The sequence below is a fragment of the Cydia strobilella genome, chromosome Z (assembly GCF_947568885.1).
Source record: "Cydia strobilella chromosome Z, ilCydStro3.1, whole genome shotgun sequence".
Lineage (NCBI taxonomy): Eukaryota > Metazoa > Arthropoda > Insecta > Lepidoptera > Tortricidae > Cydia > Cydia strobilella.
In genome coordinates, this window is record NC_086068.1 from 55280642 (window position 1) to 55299865 (window position 19224).

The 19224-nt window shown below is 36.7% G+C and overlaps 2 protein-coding genes across 2 annotated transcripts in view; both read left to right on the forward strand.

Moving 5' to 3' along the window:
* The window catches only part of LOC134753788 (phosrestin-2-like), a 46922-nt gene extending 29549 nt beyond the window's left edge, over positions 1-17373 (forward strand). Inside the window, exons 6-10 of the mRNA XM_063689727.1 lie at positions 12601-12688; positions 14475-14583; positions 15740-15874; positions 15906-16044; positions 16330-17373. Coding sequence (XP_063545797.1) covers positions 12601-12688; positions 14475-14583; positions 15740-15874; positions 15906-16044; positions 16330-16868 — 1010 coding nt within the window. The 3' untranslated portion in view covers positions 16869-17373. The remainder of the gene's footprint in view (positions 1-12600; positions 12689-14474; positions 14584-15739; positions 15875-15905; positions 16045-16329) is intronic.
* The window catches only part of LOC134755207 (uncharacterized), a 417347-nt gene that overhangs the window by 315268 nt on the left and 82855 nt on the right, over positions 1-19224 (forward strand). The gene's annotated exons all lie outside the window — the stretch shown is intronic.

Genomic DNA, 19224 nt, shown 5'->3' on the forward strand with positions numbered 1-19224 from the left:
ATCAAACTGGTTGTCCACCCCGGTCGCACCGTGTAGTGCATCTTTTAAGAAAGGCATCCATTGATGAAAACAAGGGTAGGTATGCAAGAAAATTAAACTATCAGGTCAATTGTCCCTGTCAATTCCAATCCGGAGTTCGACACACTTAAACTTATTAACACTTAATTTGATTATTACAAGCTTTTTATTAACTTGCAATGTACCTGCGTATCTGTATCTATGTAACTTTATATGTACGGGTCAAATTTTGCAAGTTAAAGACCCACTTCCCGACTTGCAATAGATGTGAAAATTTGCATACATATGTAACTAAGCAGGAGGTGGCCATAGGAACTGTGATAAAACAACTTGTTTTTATTTTTAGAATTGTCTCGATGAGTATTAGTTGCACGTGGAAAAAAGTACAGTCAGCGATAAAAGCTCGTAATAAAAATTTAATTTTTGCCAAAAACTTCACTTGGATATTACAATTTAATGTTATAAGTACCTAATGGGTGTTTTGTCGCGTCCTCTGCATTTTGAATATATACTCGTAGGTCATGAGCATGAGCATGCTGCAGAAATCATATTAAGGTGCTCTGCTTCCAAGTTTTTCTTTATTACAGCCCACAGTTTATTATTAATTTATTATGTCTGTGCTAGCCTAAAGACTTCGGCGCCTACCAATTAAGACTTTCGGAAACGGGGCGCCCGTTAGAGCGTTCATAATGCAAATTATTATATGCCAGTGGAGACGCGGGACATTTGAAGGACTAAAGGATGATTTAAGCTAGACTGGGCCGGAGCTTCCGGTGCTTCGTTTTCTATCGAAAGCACCACGTGGTCACCGATCAGCTGTCATAGAAAATGACATGTCGGACGCCTCGGCCCGGACTCTATCCTTAAGGCGGTTCCCTGAGCCAGAAGGCGAAAAATCTCCTTATATGATAAAATTTTTCTAAGAGACGTTGATATTCGTAGACGTAGAAAAAATATATGTAGTTCTTGATCAGTATATTATCTTTAATTTATAAGCTTCCGATACACGAATTATGACACTTCGCTCGATACAATTAATTCCCAAAGTAACCTGTAACTAGGACTTTTAATCCAACTTTACTCGGTTATTTATTATGTGACACTATAACCAAAAAAAAGAAGAAAAAACAATCTTAACTTAAATAGTAATTTTACCGCTTTCGAATTTTGATATTGTAATGCAACGTTTTTAAAATAAATAAAAATCGACAAAATTCGATCAAAATTGACACTTGGCGCGCATGGTCTTTCCCGTTCTTTCTTGAGAAATGTGACAGTGATAGCGGCAAACCGATGAAACGGCCTTAATGGAGCATGCAGGAGCAGGGCTAAGTAATTTTAGGCCAGATGTGGTATTTCTGACCACAGCAACCACGGCAGATCACCCACGTGATGTATTTCTTTTTACGCACGGTTTAACTCGCGTATTTTAGTCACTCGCGCGAGTCGCGCGACGTTTCGGAGAGCCTAGTTCTCCATTTAGCCTAGGTCTAATGCATGATAATCGAGAACTAGGCACTCCGCAACATGTCGCACGAATAACTAAACTACGTGAGTTAAATCGTCTATTTGACTCACGTCAGTTTAAATTCGGGTATAGCAGCATTGTTCCAGAATCAGGTTTAGCCTCTTCCTGCCCATTGTGATTCCTAAAGGACAGTTTCTATTTTTAGCAAGTTATAAATGAAGTCTGTATAAGTTGTGGTTACACTGAAACTTCTGTTTATTGAAGTAAGTATTCTTTAGGCGCGACTAGAGGGTAACTCAGATTTTTGTTTCTGACGGAAGTAACGCTCAGTAGTGACACACGCAATAGGACACACGTCAAAGTGCCAACTTAGCGATAAACGTCATCGTCAAAGAAGTTTTACTTCAATCGCGCGTAAAGATTATACGCACACACTTTTTTTACTTAAAACGTGAAACAAAGGAAAATCAACTATATTTAACAAACTATTTGGTTTAAATTTCAATGGCTCTACCCGGACCGGTCAGCCGTCACCATCAATTGAAACTGTAATCAACTAAAGTGAATTGCTGTGGAAAATTTGTTATATTATTGATAACTTGAATGTTCAAATTAAAATCAAGTGTTATCAAGCTGTTTGTTGTTTATCACTCTGGCGGTTTCAGACTATGGAATAAAAGTATTTTAGCCTTGTGTTTATTACTAAAGCACACAAACACAAGGCTAAAATAATCGCATAGTCTATACCAGTATTAATATATACTAGAAAAGAAAAGAAAAAAAAGAAAAGAAAATATTTATTAATAACATCGTTACAGGTCAGGTTGTAAATATTCACAGTTTAATAATTTTAACAATTGACACATCATTTTTGCGTAGGTTAATAATTCCTTTACATCGTAAAATTGTGCCTGCATCAGCCACTTCTTCAGTTTGCTTTTAAATATATGCGAGGAAGGTGCATCTTTGATACCGTCTGGTAGCTTACCGTAAACTAGAGGGCCGAGGACGTATACTGACCGCTGTGTTTTCGCGAGCTTGTGGAATAAGTACTAATCTATGGTCTATACAGAGAAGATATTTGCGAATAAGCTTAGACTCAAGTCAACAACATGATTGATTTAATTTTGTAATAGAACACAGTAACTCGCTAGGGCTACCTAAATAAGAACGGTCACCATAAGATATTTCAGAACGGCCCAAGTACTCAAAAATATGTGAAAATTCATTTTAATGTGTTGATTATAGAGGGTTTTTTGCAGACTCCACTAACCTCCTGTGGCCCCCGACACAAATTATTGTACATATTCCACAATCAAAAGGTTCCAAATTCAACAACAAAACACTGCGTCTAGGTCTCAGGAGGCTAAAGTATCTGGTACCTTCTATTCTCTATAATTTAAATTGTGGAGATATCAATAAAGTTCACCAACTATGTCTGCCACGGTCAAATATTTTTATTTTGTTCTACATATATAGAGATAATAGCTTCTGCTCGCAACTTCGTCTGCGTGAGATGATGATGATTGATAAAAACTATCATATGTCCTTCCTTGGGCCTCAAACTATCTCTAAATTTCATCTAAATCGCTTTTGTTGTTGTCTGTCTGTGAAGACAAAACAGACAGTTACTTTCGCATTTATAATATTAGTGGGGATATTGCTTTTTGTATCAGTAAAATACCAAGAAAAGCTATTCGCCGCTAGACGCCATTATGGTATACCTAAATATAGGTATTATAGTTTGTCAAAGGACTGTCTCATTTAAAACATAAACAGAGAGAATCATACTATCTTTGTCTTACTACTAGCACCCAAAAGAAAGGATGAATATAGTTTTTTGTTTTTGTTTTTATTTACTGACAATTTTGTTTGGCTAACTATACCGGGTGTTTTCTGTAAATCCTTTAACAGGAGCAATAAATTAAGCTGCCATACTCCGTTAACTGACCACCATTTGTTCAGCAACTTTTAAAAATATCTTGTGTTTTGATTTTTATTACACTTTAAAGTTTATTCTAAGACGCAATGTATTGCAAAATTTGTTATGTTTAAAGGGTGACAAGCAACGTCAAACACACAGATGGCAGCGTACATTGAAAATAATATTTAATTTGTATCAAAAAGGTATAATCTAAAATTTAATAATTTTAATAAGTTGCTGAACAAATGTTGGTCAGTTTGAGGCAAAGAGGATATTTAAATATGGATAAATGATTTTTTTTATTTGCTATAATTATTTTTATGATTTTGACCCATGTTCTTTTACTGATATGCGTTAAAATTGTTAAATAACAAACGAAACCGTCAACGCCATCTAAACGACAGTAGGCCAAAGCTAGTAGCGCCCTCTGATCGAGAATCAAATTTTCTTGATTTTCGAGGCACGTTTTTTTCTTAGACTGTATCCATCTATTACGGAGTTATATCTATCTTTGGTTTGAGGCGTACAGCCTCCAGTTTAATTTATTGCTCCTGTAGGCCGAGCACATGATTGACGCAACAGTATCTCGCCGCGACATAGACTACTCGTCTTTTACTAACTGTATGAATTAAAGGGGGACGTGTAGTCTATGTCGCGGCGAGATACTCTCGCGCCAATCATGTGCTAACCCGGCTGTTACAGGAAACACCGTGTGTATTTACAATGAGAAACAAATGAAAGATGTGCTAAAAAATACCCTAGTGACTTGGTGTCGCCCACTTGGCTTTATACAAATTACCTCTATTATACTCGTCCTCTTTCTCTCGGACGACAATTTTCTACCTCGATAAATAGGATACTTGAGTGGCCAGCACTCATGCAAAATGAACTACCTATTTCGTAAGGAGGTCAACGATTAATTACTTTAGAAGTAGGTACAATGCGTATGTTGACTGACAATATTTTTTAGCCGACTGCCAGAAGAAGGTTGCTTTTCGAGTGTATGTATGCATGTCTACCTCTTCAGGTACAATCAGGGACATTGCTGGTGAACCACTTCAGAATTTTTTTCCCCTACCCTTACGAGCGAACTAAACTCCGCCTCCGATAGAGATAACCAATTACGATTCGATCGGTAAAACCTGGATTTACCATGGTTACCAGTACAATTTGATACCGGGTTAACGGTTTAACCGGTTAACCCCGGGTTAGTGGGATGGAGCAAGTGGGGCTTAATGTTTGCAGTACATTGTTGCTCGGTAAAAAAAAATACGGGATCATAACTAAGTGTAATTTAAAAAACCTCTTTATTAATAATTATGTAGATGGATAAATTCTATATCTGGTTAAATTTATCGCCCGTATTGAATTAATAGGTACTGGTATTGAAATAAATTTAATATCAACTCTCGGGATAGAATTGGGCTGACACTTTAGTTTCAACTGAATATCAATGAGTTCGGGAAAAAATCATATGTCTCCTGCCTAAGGTTACGTCTTAATATAAGTCATATTTAATTTCAAACTTTTTGTAATTGTTTTTTGATGTTTTATTTTGAAAATAAAGACAGTCACAATCATTTGATATGTAGGGATTTGAATGCTTGCTTTAATTGAAGTTTTGAATTAGAAATGAACAACAAAAATCAGCACTCGGGTATAACGGCAAAGCCTATTAAAAAAATAAGCCATTAAAAAAACTGCTACATGTATGCCTCGTTCTGAAAAATGAACACATGTCTGTGTGTAATTTTGAAGTCAGTTCTGCAAGAGATGACTTCCGTTTTTTCAAATATATTTATAAAGGCTTTGTGATGCATCGAGTTCAAAAAACATGAAGCACAGAGCAAAGAATAAATAACTACTTGCGCTCAGGAAAAAACACGTCTTGGTTTTGTTTTTTAAAAAACAAATTTACCTTTAGCATTCGATACTCTCTGTTCATCAGAACAGAACAGAACGTAATAAACCTTACTTTGTAAATTACCAGTGTTGCCAGGCAGAATAAATAAGTACTCACGCTCGGGAAAAATTACGTCCACCATTTAGTTTTCTGCTGTTCACCAGAGCAGAAAATAATATGTATAATAGCTAATATATAGATACTTTGTGAAATACCGGGTATAGTGGGACATAAAATAGTAGAAATTAAATAAAATGTAACTAAAAAAATCCATACTTTAGGCCCCATTCGCACGAGAGCTTAAAAAGCGTTGCGTATGTGACGCACACATAAGTAAGAGCTTTTTCTCGCTCTTTCTCGCTCTTACTTATGGGTGCGTCACACACGCAACGCTTTTTAAGCTCTCGTGCGAATGGGGCCTAAGTGACAATTAATTGTTGCCATGTTTAAGCATTTTACGTCAAAAATGTGACAGTTACGTGGCGCCCTCATTTATTTTCTACAATTTCCTGTCGGACTTTAGTATTGCGTGTTGTCAGGGTGGCCGAAATAGATATTTGTGCAACAAGAGTGGAAAGTTGGTTTTTCTTGCGAGTGTTGATTTTCAAACTCAAAAACACGAGATGTAAAATAACTTTGCTCTCGTTTGACACATATAATTTTTCACCTCAGTAGTGAGAATATATTAAAAGTTAAAATGTATTTCAAATTTGTAATAGACACCGAAGTATGAAGTGGCAGTTCATGGCCTTCACTAAATTAAAAAGCTACTTTGTTTTACTCCCTGGAGTGACGAAAGTCGCACTTTCGTCACTCCAGGGAGTGACGAAAGTACCCTTGTTCGAGCTGCTGAGGTGAAAAATACATTGACAATTATTTTTTACTGCGGTACATTGTTGATAATTGTTACAAACGTTTGCGTTTGTGTATCAAACCTAAATATAATATTTTGAATGTAATATATTTTGTTTTATTTAAATGATTGTAGTTTAAATTTTAGTGGAATTTTTTTAAAGACGAATTAAGAACAAAAAATTTAACGTACTTTTGGACCACTGTAGTGTGTTCATTAGTACCTACATATGCTTAATATTAAAGTTTTTTGTACTTTTCTAGGATCAGAGGACGAAAAAAACAGCAAGAAGATACTTCCAAGGAACAGCCAGGTTAGTTCTTATCAAAGAGAAATTTAATGATTGTAATACAGAGAGAAAAAAACGTGCCCCTTAGTTTGACATCTAAAACAGATAGCGCCGTACTGCGCCATATGTTTTGCGGTCACCGAATTGTCAAACGTCAACTTTTGACAAAGAGTTACCTCAAAATATATGGAGCTGTACAGCGCCGTCTCGTTTACTTATCTAATTCGAAGTACGACATTGTCTTCGATTTTAAGCATCTTAACTCAATCAATGTGTGTTAATGTTCTTATGTTACTTTTACTCGGACTTATATGTATAGCGGACCAAGTTCAACAATCAAAGAGTATTACCGAAAAAGAAGTCAAACTAGATAATTGCATCCCGCTTTAAATGTCACCGTCGTGACAAAAAGCAATATGTCAATATGATACAGGTGTACTATACATAATTGTTTTCCATCGTATTTTCTCGGAAACGTTCGTATTTGTCATGCTACTTCTGTCAACCTCTTCTTCTACTTCTTCTTTTCCTGTTACCCCTGCTGGGGTGTAGGGCTCGAATCTTGTTTTTCCATTGACTACGGTCTTGGGCAGCTTGGGTAACCTCCTCCCACCCCACCCCAGTACTTTTTACTTCTGTCAACCTCAGTACTTTTTATATTGAGACTGACTGAAATAGCAAGACATGTTCGTACGATTCCGTGAAAATACGATGGAAAATAATTAATGCAATACATATGTTAATTTCGGATGTCATGATGTCAACTATAGCTGCATTACTGATGTGACATTACAGCGGGGGTGTTGATCCTTAGCGCCACTTGCACCATCCCACTAACCGGGAGTTAACCGGTTAAACCGTTAACCCAGTGTCAAATTGTACTGGTAACCATGATAACTCCAGGTTTAACCGGTTAACGTATGACGTCTACTACTATCAACTACCTATATGACGTCTTTTTCAGTTTATAATTTACATTATGTAGGTTTAAATAGAAGTGGGAATACTTAAAAAAAAACAATACTTAATAAAACAATTAGATTTGTTCCCTAGTTCAATGAAAATTGCTTATTTTCCATGCTTATGTGTAGTTATATCACATATATTTAACATAACTATTATTAACAGTACGCCACTGCTACAACAACTGTTATAATTAATTATGATCCTGTTTTTCTAAGAGGCGTTGATATTTGTAGACGTGGAAGAAATATATGTAGTTCTTGACTATATTATCTTTAATATCATAGCTTCCGATACACGAATTATGACACTTCGCTCGATACAACTAATTCCCAAAGTAACCTCTAACTCGGACTTTTAATCCAACTTTACTCGGTTATTTATTATGTGATACTATTAACAAAAAAAGAAGAAAAAACAATCTTAACTTAAATAGTAATTTCATAGCTTTCGAATTTCGATATTGTAGGGTAACGTTTTTAAAATAAAAATCGACAAAATTCGATCAAAATTGACACTTGGCGCGCATGATCTTTCCCGTTCTTTCTTGCGAAATGTGACACAGACAGCGGCAAACCGATGGAACGGCCTTAATAGACCGGTACCTTCCTAAAAATCTTGCTTTTTGAGATAATTACGCTCACGCCAATTTTATCCAATATAAGTCAACGTAGATATACAAGAAAAACCTTTTCACCGTGTTATCCGAATTTCCTCAACATTCTCCGACATCTAATAGGATTTCACACCCAAATCTGATTGCTGGTAAACACTGTTCTGCCTCTTTGATGAAATTACGTACAAGAGTAAGCGAAAAAAAACAAAACTTCTGTTGTTCAATCATCCTGTTACGGAAATTGCATATTAAGTACAAAGGATGGAAAACCAATTCGGTACAATGCAACCTTGGTAAAGAGCTATACGATAAAAAATGTAACCCTCTTCTTCGCAGCGTATTTCACTATAAGCAAAGATAGATATAACTCCGTAATAAATGGATACAGTCTAAGGAAAAAACGTGCCTCGATAATCACGAAAATTTGATTCTCGATCAGATGGCGCCACTAGTTTTGGCCTACTCTCGCATATCAGTGAAAGAACATGGGTCAAAATCATATAAAAATAATTAATGTATATAAAAAAAACATTTTTCCATATTTAAATACATTTTAACGTATTTTCATAAATCTTCATTTTTAGTTTTAAAGTATGTCGATAGATGGCATTGAATTTACATTGGTTACAAAATTTACTATGACAGTACCGCTCTATCTTATTATATCCTCTTTGCTATAAGGTCAATACGGGTAAGTGTGGCTGCGAGTTAAGTGTGGCTCGCTTTCACATTTTACGCATCGATTAGTGCTTATTGTGAGTTTGTACATTTGCCACTTAACGCAAGTAGCAAATGTATGAACTCGCAATAAACACTAATCAATGTGTAAACAGATCCCAATCTGAAGGCCAGCCGCACTTATCCGTATTGACTTGTATTACCCTCTTTTTGTATTTTTTAAAGTATTTTATTTCTCTATTAGACATAAGCGAGGCTTCATTTGATTTTTTTTTTATATGCTAAGAAAGGTTAGCTCTGTAGCGGTAAAAAAGGAACCTATCCATAAATACACCGTTCGGATTCAGACTAAACCAGCATTACTACTGCTGTACTGCTTGTTTGTATGCTCCTATGATTATACAAGTTATTGCAACAATTGAAGATAAGTTTGTACAAACATGTTTTTTTGACATTAATATTTTTATACCGCCATGCACTAACACGACTCGTGGTTTTTCCGTGTCATTTACCTATGTCACGCTCCGTGTCAATTCACAAAAGTGACATACTGACATGCTCCGCATAAGGACCGTATGTGTATTTGGAAACTTCATCAACTGCATACTTTTTTGCTTAAGGACAAGGTGCACGCTTGAACGAATTATCAAATGCACATACGGTTTTTATGCTAAGCAGCACGAGTGACACAGGAAAACTGCGTTGACCGTGAGGTGTAAGAGCAATTTATCAGAGAGTCGCTTACATAACGCTACTCCTTTAATACTTATGAAAATGCTAGGGAGCCAATTCGTAGACTGATAATGTTTTATGGCTTGGCACAAAATTTTAAAGTCAAAAATATTCGGCTTCCTAGCATAATTCCCAGGTAGCAAAATGACGTCAGCGACGTCATAATGACGACATTATTACGTCATAATGACGTCGCTGACGTCATAATGACGTATAAATGCTACTGGGGTTAATAGTATTGATCTAGCGAGACGTAAGCGACACTCTGTTGAAATGCTCTAGGCTTATCTGCCTGCCAACTGCCAAGCGACGGCTCGCGGATTGATTTATAAATTTTCTTAGCACAGGTTAAAAAAACAAAGTCGAAAAAACATGGTTGTTACACAATAGAGAATAAGAGAAAAATGGGTTTCAAAATGCCGACCGTCGAATTTTCCTGTGCTTTGACAATTTATTTCAATCCAATTTTTTGCTACGCGGTTGTATAGAAATAGACTTGCAAAAAGCGAAATCACACTTTTTAAATTAAATAAAAATTTCAGATTTTTTACAGACTTTTATGGAGTTTTCGTGGAATACAAGAATGGTCTTCTAAAATACACACAGAATAGGTGAATAAAGTTTTGCTATATTCATTTGGGAAATAAAAGGTTTATTATAAACTTAGCTTTAATAAAACACAGATACCTACAACTAAGTACAATTAGTAAAATCAGCCGTTAGGCATGTTTAAGCTCTAATTAATTATTTTTAATTAATTCCAAGAAATCTGTTTGAATTTCACTTATCACAACACTGAAGTGACTTTCATAAGATATACCAAAGATAGATATAACTCCGTAATAGATGGATACAGTCTAAGGAAAAAACGTGCCTCGAAAATCACGAAAATTTGATTCTCGATCAGAGGGCGCCACTAGTTTTAGCCTACACTCGTATAGAGGGCGTTGACGGTTTCGTTTGTTATTTATAATTTTAACGCATATCAGTGAAAGAACATGGGTCAAAATCATAAAAATAATTAATGCAAATAAAAAAAATCATTTATCCATATTTAAATACATTTTATCGTATTTTTATAAATATTTATTTTTAGTTTTAAAGTGTGTCGACAGATGGCAGTGAATTTACTGGGGTTACAAAATTTACTATGACAGTACCGCTCTAGTATAAGTTACTCTATGGATATACCTAATTTAGAACAAACAGGGCAATTATTCAATCTGTTTCCAATATGATACTGACATGTCAGTGTCGAAAGTGACATTTCTACAACCAAAAACGTCACTTTTGACACTGACAGATCAGTATAGTATCGGAAACATATCGAATAACTAAAACTCGATTTGGGCTAAAAGACTATTAATAATTGAAAATAAAAACGGTCATCATATGTCCATTAATTCTCTGAGAATTAAATATGCACATACCTATATATGTATGAAACGGTCAAGACATAGTTTTTAAGCCAAGGTGCAGGGTTAGTATGGTATGAATTATCTCAGATGATTTTTTCGGGATCGGGCCCTAATCTGTTAAACAAAGAATATTGTTTCCTTTATGCTAATAGCCCCGGCATAAGTAACGGGAACAAGCCCGTCTAGAAAGCAAATTTACCATTCTACTGATATGGTTCAAATTCATAAAATAGCCCATTCGGAGCTAACACGTTTTGTTATCTCCAAAGAAAAGCCCACCCTCATTGTTCTCTGAATGAGCTGTCACATTTTGAACCTTAATACTATCACGATAGTTGATTTTTAAACATGGCTGCTTTGGTACGTGCTGAAGACCGTTCTTAAAAGAAACAAAGGCCTTTGTTTAACAGATTAGGGCCCAAGCCCGAAAAAATCATCTGAGAAAATTCATACTATAAAGTCAGGGCAGGGGTTTGGATTTTGCTGAGATTTAATAACTTTTTTTACAGTAAAAGCTGAGCAACTTTTACATTGTGCACAACCAAAAATCGTTAAAAGTTTACAAGGGGGCAAACTTGCTTGAACATTTACCTCGAGTTTCGTCGAATAAAATCAACCTGTATACATAATGGCGTGGTACTGTCCTACTATCCGAGTAGGTACACAAAACACTTTTCAGTAAAAGTTTTCCAATTAATATTAAGCTTGTTTATATGCGCGGTGGGATATAACAAAGCATTTATACGGCAGCTTATGAACATACTGTCTAAGAAATGGCATAGAGTTAGACCAAGAAAAGTTTGTAACGATTTTGATAGCATACGCAGTGCAAGTGTTATTTATATATACGTCATAATTTTATAGAAGTTTGACGTTTAAAATAACACTTGCACTGCGTGTGCTATCAAAATCGTTGCAGACTTTTCTTGGTCTAACTCTAGTTTGATACAAACAACAATCATTACCATCCTTTTTAAACACGGTGGCACGAAACTTGAGTCCATTCATCTTGATTTGAAGCACAGGCTGCACAGGAAATCGACGGTCTTTTGTTTGCGCAAAACTCATTACCAAACGTCCGCGGTTCGTTTACGTCACCGTCAAGTTAATACTGACGTAAACAGTAAACATGTGCATTAGTAGATCGTAACACAGTTAGTAGAACGTAACGTTAGTAGGTTATTTTTTTAGTGTTTTTATACACGTAAGCAATGCGGTCCGTCAATCCTAAATTTCGTCCTATATCCGTACCGTGAGTCACTGACAGTGTCAAATCTGACATATACGCTGACGTCTACGTAATTTACCTTCTAAGTATACATCTCGCTCGCACAAATATGAGCGAGATGCATAGAAAGTAAGTTATTTTCACGCTAGCTGCCAAACTGATGGTAGCCGTACTAGGGCTATAATATAATGTATTTTTCATCACACTTGCTAGGCGATGCGGTCCGTAAATCTTAAATACCGTACGAAATGTAAATTTAGTCATATCTGTATTATACTTTTGTCCTAAAATTGCTTCGTTATTAAAGCATCCGCTAGCTGGCGCGGTTAGCCGGAGCGGGTGAGCGGGTTAACGAAAAATTGTATGAGCAACGCTAACTGGCGCGGACGCGTGCGACGGATTTTACCTACAATGGCACCCGCGTGTGTGCGCCCGCTCCGTGCACACGGGTCAGCTAGCGGACTCCCTTAGAGAATTAACTTTTGATGCTAAACTACATGTATTTTTTAGCCGCAGAATCAGGCGAATGCTCCAACCCCACAGAGCCGGCCGCGCCTCGCGTCGTCGTTGAAAAACCGTTCCTGCTTTGCGATGGTCGGTGAGTACATTATTTTAGAACATTTCACATGTAAGTACATAGTGCTTTGTGGTAAATTTTACTGAGGGTAATAATTATTTTCAAGGGTATGTAATGTTATATGTATGTGGGCCATTTTATTTAAAGTTGTAAACTACCTTTTTTTTCTAATTTTTTTTATTTTATTGCTACTTAGAATCACGAGCTTCTTTGATAATATCGATTGATGTTAGCCGTGTTATGTGAAAAAAAAAGGGTTTCAAGATTTTTATTTCCATTTCGTTAGGTACCATTTTTCATATACTTTGTATAGCGGAAACAAATTGTAAGTACGAACGAAAAATGTATGGATATTTTGAGACACTTATTCTCCTATTAGGATCGAAAGAGTCATCTATTATCATTTCTCGCAGTTCAAATAGGATCCTGATTCGGTTTTGACACGACCTAGACGATGGTCTTGGTGATTGGCGTGCATCTCGCCGAGAGACCCCGAGACAGGCCGAGAACGAGTGTGTACATGCTGCTCCCTTCTGGTCTCGTCTCGCGTTTCTCCTATTGGATCGGAGCGGTGACGAGACTCGGCGAGAGGCTCTCAATGAGTGTGTACAACCGACATTACGCACGACTTTCACTTTATTTCGCATGCACCAATCACCGTGAGCGTTCTTAAAGGTCTTATCAAAATAAGATCAAAATCGTAACAAGTGAATTTTAAAGTATGTCTCACGAAAGTTTAATTTCGAACTTGTTAAAACTGAAACGGGCTCTACGCCTCTGGGTTCCTTGTTTAAATCGTGTTTGAAAATCTCTACAAACATTAAATGGGTTATCAGAGAATTCATAATAATCGTCGTAACTTCGAGACATAATATTAAAGGCCATTAACTGCTTTTGTGCGTGCTTCCGAGCTTGTTATTATACGATACTGCCTGGCCCGAGACATATATAATTTCACTAGATTTTCACGTGATTTTGGGTTGGCCGCAAATAAAAACTTTAAACTCGATGACACAGCTGACTTCATTCACTTTTTCTCGAAACTCGAAATTATATAAGATATGTCTCGGGCTAGGCAGTATCGTATAATTACAAAATTAAACGAACTTACCAGTAAGTGAAGTTCCATTTGTATTATATAAGATATGTCTTTGGCTCGCGCCGCATCGCTTCGCTTCGCGTTCGCCTACGCTGCGTTACAGGGGTTGTGGGCACAGATCAATACGATATTTAGATACGCCACGCTCACAATTCACAGTTAGCATCAATAGTCATATCTCTACTAGACATAGTACCTATCTTTTTTAGTCTATCTAACATAATAATATACCTACTTTTGACGCATAGTCGGATACGATACTTTTGATGCCGACTGTACCATTGTATAAAAAAAAACAATTTGTTTATGGATTTTAAAATATACCTACGTACCGTTACCGAGTTATTAATAGTTATTATATACTGAGTTATTCAAAGGTGTAAAGTAAAAAAAAAATTATTAATGGTGATTAGTATTGGCCGCTGAAGTACGAAAAACGAAATTCCTTTATCTGCCTTTCTATCGCTCGAATATGTAACGCAGCGTACTACGTAGGCGAACAACACATGTGATGCGGCGCGGAGTGAATCAATCCTTTGATAGGTACCTATAGAAGTGCCCTACGTGTGCGATCTCGTTGCGAACGCGAACGCCGTGGGCCCGCCGCGCTGTGCCGCGCCGCTTCGCTTGTGGCATAGTGTAGGTAGATGCATACATTAAAAGTGTAAGTAAAATGGCTCCTGGACATCTGGTTTTTTTTTTATACAGGCTAAGGCTGGAAGCGTGGCTGGACAAGTCCGCATACCACCACGGCGAGCCTATCGTCGTGAGCTTCTCCATCATCAACCACTCCAACAAGACTGTTCGACGCATCAAGGTAACCTATGATTTTAATGCAGGACGAATAGGACCGGGAATACATTGAAAACACTAAAAGTGTCCAACATACACCGTGCAAGAAAAACGTAGTGACGAAAACTAACATGTTAAAGGCCTCATTCGTAACGAATTTGTCAAATTCGGAGTGCTTTTCCTTGAATATTTTCTAGCCTACTAAATATATATACACTCCAACATTTTTAGCTATACTAAAAATATTTTTTTTAAATCTAATCCTCAGATAATAAAAATAAATTAAATTGAACGTCGAAAATAATTTTGCGCCAAATTGCAATTGCTCTAAATCGGGCGCAAAGACTTGATTTAACAAACTCCCTTAGTATTGGCCTATTGAATGGTATGGGGTTGAGTGTCCAAAGAATTCTTTGGTTAAAACGACAAGAACGATATGCAACAAAAATATTTTAAGAAAGGTCTTGATAGAACTCAAACCAAGAATGTGTCAAAAGACATTGTAGAAGAATGTATGATGGAGGGCATACAACAAAACTAACGACAGGAGCGGGCAGAAATAAAGAATGATGAATTTAGTAATAAATAATAATTTTTAAAGAAATTTTAAATTTTTTTAGAAAAACATCTTGATAGAGTTTAAGGCTTCGGTTAAATAGGGTTTTGAATTCATTACGAATCAGGCCCTATTTAGTGTTGCATGCATGGTCGAGAAATCAGACACATGAACATAGCAAAACAGTACCAGCCGTGTATAAGTGAAACTGCCAGCGTCATTTCATTTCAAATTTCGGATTCTTATCTTTATACTTATTGTGTGTGTGTGTGTGTGTGTGTGTAATTTCATTCGTTCCATTCGCTTTTCTCTACACGAGACCAATATAATATATTAAAACTCATATTTATTCACAGATTTTGAATTATGTCCAGTCATTACTTGAAGTAAGTAAAGTTAAGAGGACATTTGGACGTCTGACAACCTCTCTGCTACTTAATTGGTGCTTTATTGGCAATGTCGCGATTTTCCTAAATTACCTTATTAAAGAAATTGCAAGAAAGAAATAAGAAAAATATTATCATAAGATACATAAGTCCTTCGTTAAGGTACAATGCGATTTCAAAACTTCAAAACCAATTGGCAATAAACTCCGCGTTTCAAAATTCTAACGTCCTTCCCTCAGGCAATGGTCGTCCAACATGTGGACGTTTGCATGTTTTCGAACGGCAAGTTCAAGAACGTGGTGGCCTTCGAAAAGGACAACACCCCCGTGCTGCCCGGGCAGAGTCTCGACGGCTCCTACACTATGATACCTAGCCGGGGTAAGAGCCATGTTCTTTGTGTAGGCGGTGGTGGTTCAGCACGTAGAGGTGTGCATGTTCTCCGACAGCAAGTTTAAGAACGACGTGGCAATGGTCGAGGATGACACCACTCTCGTGCCGCCGGGGCAGCGGCTGGATGAAACCTATACCATGACACCCAGCAGGGGTAAGATTAGAAATAATATGGAATACTACTTTAGAACCCGTTCACGTAGAAATATAAAAAGTAGACTCAATATTAAAATTCTTACTTAAATTAGTCATTTAGCTTGAAACAGATTACTTTTTCCGTGCCAGGTTTTATGATACTCGTAATACTTTTCAGCGTTGAAGGGACTTATAATAACGCATTAACGCATATAACACTGCTCATTTATTTTTAACTACAATATTGTTAATAATAACGAGTAAAAATATTCTTGGGTACTATAACTCCAGCCGTTGTTCACAGGTGTTACAAAGAACTGGATAGCCCTCGAGGATTCCTATTCCAAAACCGGGGCCTGCCTGGCATCCACGGTCCTCTGCAGTTCAAACTCACCCGAAGACCGCAACGTGTTTGCCATTTACGTGTCCTACTATGTGAAGATAAAACTGAACGTCAGCGGTATAGGCGGAGAACTGTCAGTTAAGCTGCCCTTCTCGCTGTCACATGCTAACATTAATGAAGCTCCTACTGACAGTGTAATGGAAGAAGCTACGCACCGCATGATCCTCGAAGGTAGAGAGAACAGTGACGACGAAGATGAAGATGAAGATGATAAAGAGGACGAACAAGCCACCGCCGACGAAAATCAACAATCTGACTTAGAGGATGACTCAAAAAATTTAAACAGGCGTCGATGCGTCTCCGCCGACGTTTGCGTTAACATCATTGAGAACAAATTATGTGAGAGGCCGCGCTTTGAAGGGCCAACTCAGGTCCGTAAGTGCAAGCAAGACGATGATGACATGAACCTTATTGTCCGCTACCCCGGCCCGGATACGTGATCCGACGAGGAGCCGGACGTAACCAACGGGGCAAGCAAGACTGATGAAGCAACGAAAGCTACACCGCGCATGATAGACGTCCACGCGAACGTCGAACAGAAATCCAGCTTCTTTGGAAAGCTGAGGCAGTCGGTTTGCTGCTTGAACCGTCGTCACTCGTAAACTGGACTGTAAAAGTCTTTGCCTTCGACAATTAACATAGTGATGTTAAACTGTTTTAATAAACATTGGTATTATTAGGATAAACCCAAGCTTCAAATTACCCGCAGTCCAATGACATTGAAATGTCAATCGTTTTCATGTTTATCTAGTCAGTAATTTTAAAAGTTATCACTGTATAATTGTTAGATTAAGGATGGAAGTCAGAAGACTTGGTGGTGCCGAATTAAGCCTGAATGGAGTACGCTTACTAAATTATAGTAGATTAGATTTTTAGCGTCATTAAGATCTACATTATTATGAAAAATATTGAAAATGTTTTTCGTTTCACTGACATTTTGCTAATCCAGAAATCGTATTTATATTTTTTTGTTGATTTTCCCTCAGGCTAAACATCGTGGTCAAATATTAGTTAATCACAACAGTAATTAAATAGACTTAGATTATTTTTTGATCATTTAGGTGCTGATGAGGCAAAGTAAATGTTGTATTAGGTTAAATATCACTTAGCTACTCCCTAACTTGTTAACACAGGAGCTCCAAGCAACAGTGGGGCACGTCGGCATAAGTAGAGGGACGTCGGTGTGATAGCAAAGGCGATACCTTACCGATAAAGATATGGCATGAAAACATTATTTTGCACCAAAAACCCATGATCTAACCTAACAAACAGTACAATATACTTAATGCAGATCCTTACGAATTTGGTAGTGAGTTCTTTAGGAACATTTTGGACCCTATTTTAAACCTTTATACTTCTGGGGTTGTTAGTTATGTTATGAATGATATACATTTTTCGAAACGTTTTGGACCAAGGTCATGTTTGGAATTTCTATAAGTCCATGTTGCCAGTAACTGTATTACTAAGAAGTCTTCTAACTGTAAATAACTTATAAGTATACCTATAATTTTGGGTTTCTTTGATCATTAAAAAATCACTAATGTCCGAAAATATCGCGGGCAACAGTTCATTCCACCGTTTCTTCTATGCGAGGCAGGAAGTTTGGGGTTGATTAGGGGTCAATAAATGTGGTGACACCTAAAACCCGACAACAAAATATTTTCTAAGTATGTTGATGATGTCAATTTCAAACTAGTTTTTAAACAACTGCATCTTTGTATAGGTAATATAAAACCCTCCATCCACCCTTGCCATTATAACTTTACTAACCATGGAAGATCTCAATCTTAGTAACCAAAGTAACTGAAGTAGAATCAAATAAATATTTAGCGGATTAGGTATTCTTGATGTTTTTGAAATTGTTAAAATAAAATGATATGACAAAATATTCTTTGAAAAACCGGCTACAGTTACGGCTTAATGGATGTTCAATTTTGTACTGAGAACAGACAACGTTGGGGCCTCGCACACCAGCAATTATTAACGATGACTTTGACGAACGGGTTTGGGGCATTCCACGAGAATGTCCCTAACAAAATGCTTTTGCCTTGTATGGGAACTAATTCAATCAAATCCGTAAAGCTCGAGAATATACTGCCATTTGTTAGCAAAGTCAGCATGAAATATTGCCAGACCCAATATCATTTTCTCAGCCTTTTCAGAACTATTAAAAGAACGGCGTTTCGTAAGAGACATTCTCGTGGAATGCACCTTTTGTAGAACTGGCCCTTAATATACACATTGTACGAAATTATATGAGATAATGGGCCTAATTTTATAAAAACAACCGAATTAACTAACATACGTACACATTGAAAGTGATAATTTTAAACAAAAAGATTTAAAATATTTCTAAAATATTCTTATATAGGAACTCTACAATAAGTCATACCATTATCTTTAGACGATGGAATATATAAAATACCTTTATTGTGTTCATTAATTCTAGAATTACTTTGACGGAAAACAGTTTTAAATTTCATCATTATAATTTGGCCTGATTTGGCCTGGACAGTAAATTGAACAATGAAAACCAATGTAATATTCAATATTGCTTACATAATGTCCCTATCCCTAACTAGACTTACAAACTCATTTAAACCCCAATAGATATACGGGTGCGTTGGGTAAGATTAAAGGGTTTTTTTATGAGGGGTAAGACAAAAAAAAACCGTATGACAAAGCATTATGGACGACTTTTCATCTTACCCCTCATAAAAAACCCTTCAATCTTGCCCCAACTCACCCTAGTTAAAAAAATGTTCTAAACAAAAAGGGCATCCTAGGACTAGGAAA